This window comes from Solea solea, chromosome 10 (assembly GCF_958295425.1).
Source record: "Solea solea chromosome 10, fSolSol10.1, whole genome shotgun sequence".
Taxonomy (NCBI): Eukaryota; Metazoa; Chordata; class Actinopteri; order Pleuronectiformes; family Soleidae; genus Solea; species Solea solea.
Window position 1 is genome coordinate 4,301,448 of NC_081143.1, and position 12,573 is coordinate 4,314,020.

At 38.0% G+C, this 12,573-nt stretch overlaps 1 protein-coding gene across 1 annotated transcript; it reads left to right on the forward strand.

The window, feature by feature from the left end:
- The first annotated feature begins 5,268 nt into the window (after nucleotides 1-5,268).
- LOC131467381 (uncharacterized) lies at nucleotides 5,269-6,084 on the forward strand. The gene is made up of 3 exons (XM_058641247.1): nucleotides 5,269-5,445; nucleotides 5,548-5,602; nucleotides 5,681-6,084. The coding sequence occupies exons 2-3, from the start codon at nucleotides 5,566-5,568 to the stop codon at nucleotides 5,947-5,949; spliced, it is 306 nt and encodes a 101-aa protein (XP_058497230.1). The 5' UTR covers nucleotides 5,269-5,445; nucleotides 5,548-5,565; the 3' UTR covers nucleotides 5,950-6,084.
- The last annotated feature ends 6,489 nt before the right edge of the window (nucleotides 6,085-12,573 follow it).

Sequence of the window (12,573 nt, forward strand, 5' to 3'; positions counted from 1 at the left end):
GACGCAGGACCACCAGCATCAGCAAAATCAAATCAACTATCATTTAATTGTCATTTATTTAAAAAAGTCTGAATCCTGACTTTAATCCCAGAAGTCAGGCTGTTGTCTAGTTAATTGCTTATTTTTATTCACTCTTAATCATATATATCTATATATGTATACTTCACTTCAGTCACAGTTTGTTCTGAGTGTGTTCTATTCACCGTGTACCAGTTGCCATGGCAACCAGCAGAGCCTGGCATGAACTGTAATAACAGACCATGAGCTGTTTTTAAGTCTTTGTACTAACGCAACTGAATTGACATAGCTTTTTTTGTGGAACTTTATTCTGTAGACCTGTGATTCCCCTACTGGGCCGTGACGGTACTGCAGGTGGGCCGCGAAAAGGTCATTAAATACAAACAAACAAATAAATAAATAAATAAATAATAAGATGTTCTTAATGTTCAGTGTTGAAATTGAGTTTTACATTGCTGTAAAATATGTACTACAGACTTTAAGTATACCTTTTTAAGACATTTTAGTGGTTGTATTATATGAGGAACAGACGAGCACATGTGCACTAAATTTGTAATCTCCAACTACAAAATAAAACCAAATCATTTGAGATAAACATGTATCTAAAGATATGTTCAAATGTCTTTTCCACATGAAAACAACAATATACAATTGAATTATTGATCCGAGTCATGTGTGTAGATCAGACTCATAATTCAGACTTTGGGTTTGAACCTCAGAGGATTTTCACCTTTTTAAAGTGGGCCCTGACACTCTTCAGTCTTCACTGTTGTTTGGACCTGGCTGCAGTAGATGATCCAGGTGAGAACGAGTCCATGTAGGAAAATCACAGTGAAGTCAGAGTAAGGATGTACATGTTGGTTCAGTGTCAAACTGTCCTGACTTACATCGTGTGATCAGTAACGTGTGCTATTACCGCTGAAACAGCTTAAAACGGCTGCTGTGCAGAGTTTTGTTTTTTTGTTTGTTTGTTTGTTTGTTTGTTTGTCTTACCCACATATCTGAATGTGTTGTGACTTACACAGAAAACTGTCACATATATGGAGAAAATAAACAGAGCTCCAACATCTCAATAACACTGATGAGGCTCTTTGTAAAGGTGTTCAAGCAGATGCTCAGAAATAAATAAAATAATATATTATTTACGATGAAGCACATGACATAAAACTGTCCTTAAAAGCACAAGGTCACTTAAAGGTCACTGTTCTGCTGGGTTGTGTGTGAATTGTCCTTCTGAAACTCTCAGAGCATGCTGTTCCCTCTCTTCTCCACAAGAGGCCACTGTTGCACCATAAAACAAACTACCAACAACACGACAATCTAAGGCTGCATTTGATGGAATTAGCAGACATCCTATCTTATCCTTTACCAAAGGAAAAGACATCCCGTAATTCCACTTAATTCCACTTAAATCACTTAATTTAAAAATAAATTAATAATTGCAGTTCTAGAAGTGAATTCTATCTGCAAACTTTTATGAATAAATTATAAATAATAAAAGTACAAATAATACAAATATAAGTCTAATTCTTAAATCCCTGCAGCTGTTCAGTGTTGCCACTGATATGGAGACTCCACAGCGCCCCCGTGCGTTTTATATGTGTATATTTATGTACCAGTTTGAAGACATAATGTAAAAGGATCCATCCGTGACGTTTGTCTGTTCACAGTAACAAACAGAATCAACAGAATCTACAAATGACATTCACTTTAAAACACAGAGAATTATTTAAATATAGTTTATAGAGAAATATAATACATTCAAATACAGTGTACAAGTGATGTAATCAATGCAATATGTAAACACTCATTTTACTTCTACTTATCTTTGTTTATTTATTTGTTTTACAAAGTTAGGATAATCTTTTTATTTAAAAAGATTTAAAAATCTAGTCAAAACGTTTAGGTTTAACTGTTTATTGTTGTAATTCCATGTTTGGCCACAAGTGGCTGATGTGCACCACTGCTTTCGTCTGACTGCGGAAATTCCTGTTTTCCTCCACGTGATCTTTTTTCTTTTTGTTTAATTTAATTAATGTAATTTAAAATAAAAAATAATAATGTAAAATAATTAATTTTTAGATTAAGGCTCATTTTTGTTCACCTGACAGACATGGAGGAAGGTAATTCATTTAATTAATGAAATTACTAATTCAAAGTTTTGAAAATACTGTATATATTTTTCAATAGGAGTTAAAAAGTGTTACAAACTAAATATTCATAGAGTTTTGTTGTTGAATTAGTGTAACTGTCATGTGATGCAGTTTTTCCTGGTTTGTTTTTAAAGACTTGACGAAATGGTGAGCGTCACATACTCTTTCAATAAGGTTTAGTAATAAAAAACAAACATGAGCATATGTGACTGTGACCTGTCCAGAGTGTGTGTGTGTGTGTGTACCCTGCCCATCGCCCTGTGTCAGCTGAGATTGGCACCAGCAACCCCCGTGACCCTCATGTGGAGGATAAAACGGTTGCTGACGGACGGATGAGCGACGTGAACTAATATTTATGCTTGTTTTCTTTTCAATCTCACTTGATTGAAAAGAAAACGAGCCGCCTGTGGGGCGGTGGTCTGGTCTAGTCTGGTTTGGATTTTCCCTGAGAGTCAGGTGACCACACACTTTACAGTTTTTCTCAGATCAGAATGAAAATTCTCAAAACTATTAGTTCAACCTCCAATTTCTCCTCCCTCTGAACAAACTGCCAATGCTTTTGGACATGTATCAGTTGCTTTCATACAATTCTCTGCTGGTTTTTACATTATCATTTGTCAGTCAAAGTGAACTATACTTATAGATGCTGAATAGTCCTTCAATTGCTCTCAGGTGAACTTCAGCTTTCACTCACAAGGAGGTGTAACCAATGACAAGTCACTTGTTCACAGTGTTCACAGTGTACACAGTGTGGACCATTTCTACAATCGTGTGACACAGAAATGGAAGGTCAGCATCGTGGAAGAGGGGTGAGGATGCGGGGAGGAAGAGGATGGGGACACAACAGGAGGGAGAAGAGGCCAAATACAGAGGCAGATTCCTAATGAAATTAGGGCTACAGTTGAGGACCATGTTGTCAATCACGGCCTCACAATGGCAGAGGCTGGTCGGAGGGTGCAACCAACTACTGTGAATTCAATCATTCAAACCTTTGGTAGGGAGACAGTATAGTATTGGACAGTAATGTTTACTGTACATTGAATTGACAACCTCACATTTGTGCACAGCTCTACCAAAAGCGTGTTTCTTATGTTTGTTGTAAATAAGTGACTGTAGTTTAATTTTTCTTTTGCACAATACTGGAGAATTGCAAAGAGCATATACAGTAAAAAAAGTCTTGTACTCACTTACTCCCCTAACTACAGCAATGTGTAACTTTACTGTAGTTTTCAAATGGCTGTACAAGTGTAGTGTATAGTGCTCTTGAGCATTTTCAGGTAGTGTCACCGAGTTCTGACCTTTTTTTTGCGTTGGAAAACACTTAAGAGAATAAACATAATGACATAATGGAGACGTGACAAAGCCATTTGACTCTCGTTTTGATGACACGGACAGTTTCATTGACATGAATACTTGCTTTTGAGGAATGGACTAACTGCTGTGCAAATGTTATTAGTGATGTGAGAAAAGCACCAAAGCCACTGAGAAAAACTGTAAAACAAAGGGAAAAAAAGTCACCTCATAAAACGGATTGCGAGTCATTGTTACGGTCAGGGGTCAAAGGTCAAGCTCACTGCTGAGTGCTGTGACAAAATTGAATACAAATTCATGTATTATTTTTTTTTAAATGGATTAATTTAACCATAACTTGGGACCAAAGTGTCTTTCATACCTGCTCCAGGTAACTCGCCGGTTACAGTTCAGTTAAAACTGTTGAGCGTAACCTTTAAACATAAACAAATGACATCGGTTACATTCAAACTATTCTCTATTCAAACTCATCCACGCAAGACTGATTCAGCCTTTCACCTGAACATCAACATCAACTAAAGCACAAGTGTTTGGCCTGACACCTGTTAAGTACTGAATTCAGGCTTTGGGAACAATGTTACCACTTCAGTGTATAGAGACATTTTGGTACAATGCTAATGTTTCAAACTTTGTGGCAACAGTTGGAGGAATTTTCTATTCCAACACACACACACACACACACACACACACAAAGCAAGAACTATAAAGACATGGTTTGACAAGTTTGCTGTTGAAGAACTTGACTGACCTGACCTCAGCGCCATCGAGCACCTTTGGGATGAACTGGAACAGAGACTGTGTGAGTGTGAGCCACTGCCACATCAGTGTCTGACCTCATCAATGCTCTACAGCAGTGGTCAGCAACTTCCCCGCCAGCATCAGTACGTGTCCCGAGGATTTATTAAAAATCACTTGATCATCTTCATAAAAAAAAAAAATGAGAATTATATGTCAAGTTCAGAGCTTTTATTCTGAAAAAACATGATTCTAATAATAATTCTGTTGCTATAAAATTGACGGCGAACTTAAACTAAATGTTTGGTTTGAAAACTTCAAACTAAAACACTAACTGCTGTTGTCGTGGACAGCCAGGTTTGGGGAGTAAATGTCCGTAAATTCTTGAAATTCAAATGATGCACGTTAAATATTAAGAGTGCGTATCTCACACACGTTTGTCTCTGTAACGAGCTGCCGACTGAAGACGGCATCAAACGTTGGTTTTTGTTTGTGACTGAAGACGTTTTAAGGCACTTTGCCTGATGAAGAGACGACTGGAATGACACAATTAACACAATGTCCCACAGAAGGACTTCAGAATCTTTGAGGAAATCCTTTCAAGAAGAGTGGAAGCTTCAAAAGAGGGCCCAAAGACCTGCATCTGGATACGTCATTACAGTCCCTGTTTGTGTTCCTGCATCATTTTTTCAGCTTGAATGATCCCTTTACTTGTAAATTAATGTCACTTCATTCTGTCGTGACACACAACTGCACACAATGCAACATTCTATGGAACGACCGCATCATGAGACGTGGTTTCGAGTTTTTGTTTTTTCCCGTAACAAAAGCACCCTGCGTTTCCTCACCTTTATTCTCATTCCTGCGGGTTTACATGGCACATACTTTGTGGCAGCAACTACCTCAGCAGCCTTTCAGCCCATAACTCAAAGTTGTCCCCTACACACTGTTGTCTTTGTGTCGCACCAGCAAAGACAACTCCTTCAGTTCATCACCAACCTGCTGGGCTTTGTGAGTCCTGTCAGTCGTGGCAGAATAAACAAGTCTGCAGGTAAACAAAGCCACTGGTGACCGATGTGGACGGGGATTTTTCACAGCACTCAGTCACCGTATAAAAGCTGCGGCTGAGTCGGAGGTCGAGTCAGAACTGAGCGCTAATCACTTCGAGACGCGAGCAAAGAGAAATTCGGCTCAAGGCATCTTCACCAATTCAATCCAGAGAGTTTTTGTGAGTACACGCTTTTCTTTTCCTCTCTGTGGACTCTTTCATTTCTTTATATCACTTTAAATGAAAGTATTTGGAAGAAACATTATCATTTTTGTCTTTTAGGCGTGACCGAGATTAAAAATGCTGTCGATGATTCTGCTGCACGTCCTGATCATATGTGAGTACAGAACTTGTGTTTCTGTCCAAGTCTTTGTTGTTTTTCAAATCTTATTAGACTTTGTTTGCGAATCAACAGCATCCGTCATGACAACCGTCACTGGCCAGACGACGACGGTCGCGGCGGCGACGACGACGACTGCCGCCGCTGCCACGACGACTGTCGCCGCCGCCGCCACGACAACAGTGGCCGCCGCCGCCACCACGACGACCGCCGCCGCCGCCACGACGACTGTAGCCACCACGAGCGCCGCCGCCCCGGCTGCACGTGCTGGGGTCACGTTCATGAGCGGCCTGATACTGTGTCACGTCAGCGTGTCGCTGCTCAAGCTCTTCGCCGTGGCGTGACGCGGTTGTTCTCACGGTCTCTGACAGAATCTGATTATTGGTTGATGATGATGACGTAATGACGCGCTGGTGTTGACGGGATTTCTTTAAAGTCCATATGATGCAAAGTGTTCAATAAAAACGTGGTCAAACACACGTCAGTTTTGTTTCTGCCTTTTTTTATTCTCACGGCTTTTGAAATGAATCGTTGACCCGTGACGATTGAAGTCATCGACAACATTAAGATTGTTCGGGTTAGTTCTTTCTTTACATTAAGTGTATTATATTTCATATATGGAAAGTCAAAAAACAAACTACCAAAAAAAAGTGAACATTTACTGTCATTATGTGTCATTTTACAGCAGATAAAAGAGTTTAATGTATCATAAAACTTAGATTTACCTCCTTGAGCTCACATTTATATATATATATATATAAATATATACATGTATTTTTTGGAGTTAAGCAGTGAAAAATAGTTGTGATTAATGACCTAAAAACACATCCATGGGTGTGTCAGTGTCTTTGTTGAGGCTGAGACTATTTCACAAGCGACCACACCCGCGTGACAAGAATGACTCCACATTGTGCTTTTTCCACTGTTTTTCTTGATGGAGGAGAAAAAAACACTTACTAACACTAACGCTCAAGTTATGGATTTCTCGTCTATGTTCAAACACGCGGACAAAGAGAAGGAGATTTGTTTTCAAAAAAGTGTGAAACGATCAAAACAATCTTACACATTCATTCATTCATTCATTCATTCAACTCTAGTCTTTTAGGAAACAAATTTTTGTTTCTAACACTTGAAAAAAGTTTATTCTATTTGAAATGGTGACTGTAAACCGGATGTTTGACCCAGTACTGAGATACTATACTTTTTTTGCTTATTTTGTTTCTTAAAAAAAACCAAAACCAATCTTAAAGCAAAATACTTTAAGTATTAATAAGTTAGTTTTATGTAATGTAGTGTAAGCGTGCTGTTGTAGCACAGTTTAACAGAGTGTTGTGTGGTTTTGACATTAAAGTCACTGTGAGTCATTATTGAATGTTGCTGCTTGTACAAATGTTAAGAATGATCACCATGTGTCCATCAGATTATTACACTTGGACTTAATATCAGGTGCTTGTTCACACGTGAAACAAAATCAGGGAAATAAACCCGGATCAAAAATAAACTGACGCGTGAATGTTTGCAGCAGTTAGTGATGTCAGTCATTGGAATGAAGGTGTGTGCGGGTGTGAAGCCACGCCCCTGCACGTCAGTGTGAGTGAGACACTCTGTCAACGTCCATGAGAGGTTTGGATGATCTGAAAGGGCAAATTCCACAGATTCTACTCATGAATGTATATATATGATAAATGTATGTATATATATATATATATATATATATATATATATATACAGACAGACAGACAGACAGACGACTTTATTAATCCCCTTGGGAGGTTCCCTCTGGGAAATTATATATGTATATATATACATATATATACACATATATGTATATATATATACATAAATATATATATGTATATATATACATATGTACACTGTATATACAGTGGATATAAAAAGTCTACACACCCCTGCTCAAATGCCAGGTTTTTGTCATGTAAAAAAATGATACATTTTTCCACCTTTAATGTGACCTATAACCTGTACAACGCAATTGAAAAACAAACAGAAATCTTTCAGGTAGGTGAAGTAAAGATAAACAACTGAGATAATGTGGTTGCATAAGTGTGCACACCCTTTTATAACTGGAGATGCTGCTGTGTTCAGATTTAACCAATTACATTCAAACTCATGTTAAACTGCAGTGTGTCAGCACACACCTGTCACCAATGAAAGTGCCTCTGATCAACCCCTAATAAAGTTCAGCTGTTCTAGTAGACTTTTCCTGACATTTTTGTGGCCACATCTTCCAGCACAAGCCATGGTCTGCAGAGAGCTTCCAAAGCATCAGCGGGATCTCATTATTCAAAGATAGCAGTCAGGTCAAGGCTACAAAAGAATTAAATATACCGTTGAACACAGTGAAGACCGTCATCATCAAGTGGAGGGAATTATGAACAGTTCCAAATACCAGTCAGTGTTGGCACAAAACCTTCGGCCTTCTGTTAGAAAGCTGAAGATGAAGAGGAACTTCATCTTTCAGCACGACAATGACCCAAAGCACACATCTAAATCAACAAAAGAATGGCTTCACCGGAATAAGATTGAGGCTTTGGAATGGCCCAGCCAGAGTCCAGACCTGAATCCCAACAGCTGCGGGGCGATCTTTAGAGGGCTGTGTGCACAGGAGATGCCCTCGCAATCTGTCAGGTTTGGAGCAGTTTTGCAAAGAAGAGTGGGCAAATATTGCTACATCAAGATGTGCCACGCTGATAGGCTCCTCCCCAAAAAGACTGAGTGCTGTAATAAAGTATTAGTTTAAGGGTGTGCATATTTATGCAACCAGGTTATTTTAAGTGTTTTATTTCATATTTTTCCCCTTTAAAGGTTTCAGTTCATTTTTCAATTGCATTGTACAGGTTAAAGGTCACATTAAAGGTGGAAAAAGTTGTGAAATTATTTGTCTTGCTGTCATTTTTTTACATCAAGAAAACCTGGCATTTGGACAGGGGTGTGTAGACTTTTTATATCCACTGTATATGTATATAGCCATGGATATTATTATAATAATGATAATAATTTGAAGGAATAACAATAGGTTCCTCACGCTCTAAAAACTAATTCACTGTGACTCCTTTTAAAAAGAAAAAGTCAGAACTATCATAAGCGTTGAGTTCAAATGTTATGAACTTGAATGAACACTCACTGAAGTGATGGATTAGGCGTCTGAAGGAAAAGCCTGACTGGACCCGAGGCTTCAGAGTCCTGGACCTTGACACAGAGGGGGAAAAAAACACACACAAGTTAGTCACAGTGATTTAAAAAAAACAATCTGGCAATGAATGGAGGGAAGAAGCCGCTCAGGCTCGATGGTGTCGATGGTGCAGCTGCAGCAGCAGCAGCAGCAGCAGCAGCAGCAAACGCGGAAACCGAGCCCTAGAGAGGAAAACTTGTCAAAAACATGTGGAAAAGAGGGGAGAACATGGTTTTTACAGGTCATCACCACAAGGAGTCACTATTGTTTCAATGTTGCCTTTATTTTGGAAGATGACACCCACGAGATGGCAGTGTTACACAAATGTAAGGTTCCATTATGTTATTTTGTGAATGGATTGAAAAGCTGTTTTAGAACATACCGTACTCATCTTTGAGGTGTTCAAATTCATTGTTAAAAAACAAACAAAAACATGTTAAAAAGGAAAAACTCAAATCGCCCCAAAACTTGGAAATTTTATTTACAGTTCAAGTCAGTCACATGCAACGTTTCCCTAGAATGAATGAACGTGAAATAAACAAAAACAAAGAAAGGAAAAAAAAGCACATTATTTCCTCCAAAAAAAAAGCGCCATATACAAAAATAGAGCTTACAAATACTGTACAGCAAGTGTCTCCAAAAATATTCTGCTGCAGAATTCTTAGTTTTACAAACATTGTCTGTGAGAGTCCACAAACATGATCAGTGTTAAAAAAACAAAGGGTGGTGTGTGTGTGTGTGTGTGTGTGTGAGAGGGTGAGGGTGGAGGATGGAGGGGTTACTCAGGTGCTAGTAAAGGTTTGTTTGAATAAACTGTGAGGAAGTTATTTTGTGAGCTGGCTACAGACCAATAAATAAAACACCAAACAAGAAATAAACAAGAACGTTGACTTCAGGGAGGCAGTGACGGAGAATCAAACGCTCTCACGACGGAAGAATCATTGAAATTATTATGTACCAGGTTCTTCTTCTTCTTCATGAATGAAAACAGTAGTCCGAGTCCAGGAGGGACAATTATTACACAGTACTAGTACACTTCCTATGTGTTCTATTTCATTTGATTGTGTCTATTTATAGACGTGATGGGAGTCAGAAGCAGCACTGACGTCAATGGTGTTTCCACTGGTGGGAAGACATTTATTCATTTATTCATTTATTCATGAGCGGCTCTGACTGACTCAGTCTCTCCTCTTTTCTTTTTCCCTTCCTGGTTCTTTTTTAAAAAAATAAAAGAAGCAGCATCTCCTTCTGTCCTTCCTTCATTGGCTCGGACTTTGACTCGGTATAGACTTCATTTTGTTTTTTAAGCGGGATTAGGACGGCACACGGGAGGGGAAATCGGGGGGGAGGAGGGGCGGATTACAGGCGGATTACAGGCGGACAGGGAGAGCGTGTTTACAATCAAGCGCGACATTTAAGATCCACCAAAATGGCAGGGAGTGTTCCACGGCCATTTAGTCTACGTGAAGGAGCATTTCTTCACACACACACACACACACACACAGGTGATATCAGTGTATGCAAAAGAACTCGTCTTTCTCTTGTGAGCGAAACATTCAAAGACTCAACCAGGGACACAGAGTGGCTTTAAGACTTGTTAGAAGAACTGAGTGCGTCGTCATACTTGGGCAGAATTAGCAAACAGTCACAGCCTCTTTTTTCTTCTCTTTCTTTTTTAAATCACCAACGACTAAGAAGCAAGAAGGTACCAGATGCTGTTCGTCACACAGCAGAGCAGAGAACTTGCCCTTGTGTTGCATATTTTGTTCATTAAATACCCTGTAGGGCAAAGAGGCTGTGATGTCACCAATGAACACAACAACCTCCATCTTTATTTGTAACTGAGGCAGTTTTTGTTCAAATAAGGCTCATGTGGATGCAACATATTGACCGGTCTCTCCATCAGCGGTGGATGAATGTTTGATAATGGAGCCGCGGAGCTGTTCCAGACACACGGGTGAGAGAGTTGTTTTGTTGTTGTAAATAAAGTGTTATTCTACATATAATCTGTATCTTCAGAGTGTAAACCTGAGATATTCTCTAAGACCTAAAAGATATAGCTGGAAATTACAGGAAATTTGGGTCAGAATTGCAAAGAGGGCGAGGCAATAAGTTTGAAATCAGTTGATATTGATGTATATCGTGATAAATGTCAGATAATAGAGTTCTTATTTTCTCATTTTTAATTTGAAAACAAAGATAGGAGACAACTGTGCACATTTTTTACACATTTTTCTTCCTTCATTTTGTCCGTGTTTATGCATATGGCACAGATTTGTTATGTCGAGCTAAAAACACTGTGTACAAACAAGAGTTAAACTTCCGTTAAAAAAAATAAAATATACATTTGATCATTCTGGGCTTTTTCGTTGAAAGTAATCATTTTTACTACTCTCCACCAGATGGCGTCATTTTGGCCATATTCTGTATATGGAGAAAAACAACAAAATGTATCCACTAGAGGTCACTGTTACAATGACTGCTGCTCATCATTGACATATCCCAGAATTTAATAATTCACGAACAAATTACTTTGCATGTAGTATTATTGAAAATAATTTTTTTTTTTTTTTATCTGAAAACATGGTGGCATCACGACAAGAACCTGGCATTTGAAGCTTAAGCTTAAAAATTAAGCTCAATGAAAGTAGAACATAATAATATAATAATGATTAAAAAAAATAATTTTTTGTGCTTAGCGGTACGAGTGCGACTCATATTAGACCTGGTCATACTTCTATACACAAATAAAAATACACTTCATGTAACTTTGACCAGAGATTAAATATTAAAAAGGACAACTTTGTTATATTGAACATATTTAGCAACCAATATTGTTATTTAATTACTGCCAAGCCCTAATTGCAAGTATGTTTAGTTCTTTTAACACAAATGTTTCAGCAAAGAACAAAAATTGGATTTGAATTCAATTTCTATTTTATGTCGAGGGACTTTTTCCACAAGATTGTTCCCTCACATATCTCAGGTGCAAAGATAAAGCCTTCATCTCTTCTTTTACATCAGCATGTTTTTACCATGTGGGTGGGCGAGCAGATAATAAAAAAAACCCTCACCTACATAATAGCCGGGGGCTCAGTGTCACCGCACGTGTGGCACGACACACAAAAACTGCACAGAAAGAGCGAGAAAGAGCAGTGAAAGCACCAGAAAAGTGCAGCCACTGTGTTTGTCAGTGTGAAAGAAAAAGCTGCTGACCACACACTCCCGGGCTGCACCGCCTCGTATGTGTGTGTGTGTGTGTGTTTTTACAGAATAGTGTGTATGCCCGTGATATGTTGAGAGCACAACAGCGATGTTAGTCTGACAACTCATTTGCAGCTGTACCAAGAAATCATTATATATATATATACAGTATATATATATATATATATATATATATATATATATATATATATATATATATACATATATATATATATATACATATACATATATATACATATATACATACATACATGTATGTGTATATATATATATATATATATATACACATACATACATAATGTATATATGTATACATATACACATACATATATATACACATATATACACATATATATATATATATATATATATATATATATATAAAAACATATATATATATATATATATATATATTACGGTAACACCATGGTATTTCTGAAGCAAAAGCTTTGGAAACTCTTACTGTTTGCATTCAGACATTCTTGACACTAATTATCATTTATGTTTGAAACTTTAAATACAAATGTGTGTCAGTCAGTCGGGGGTGGGG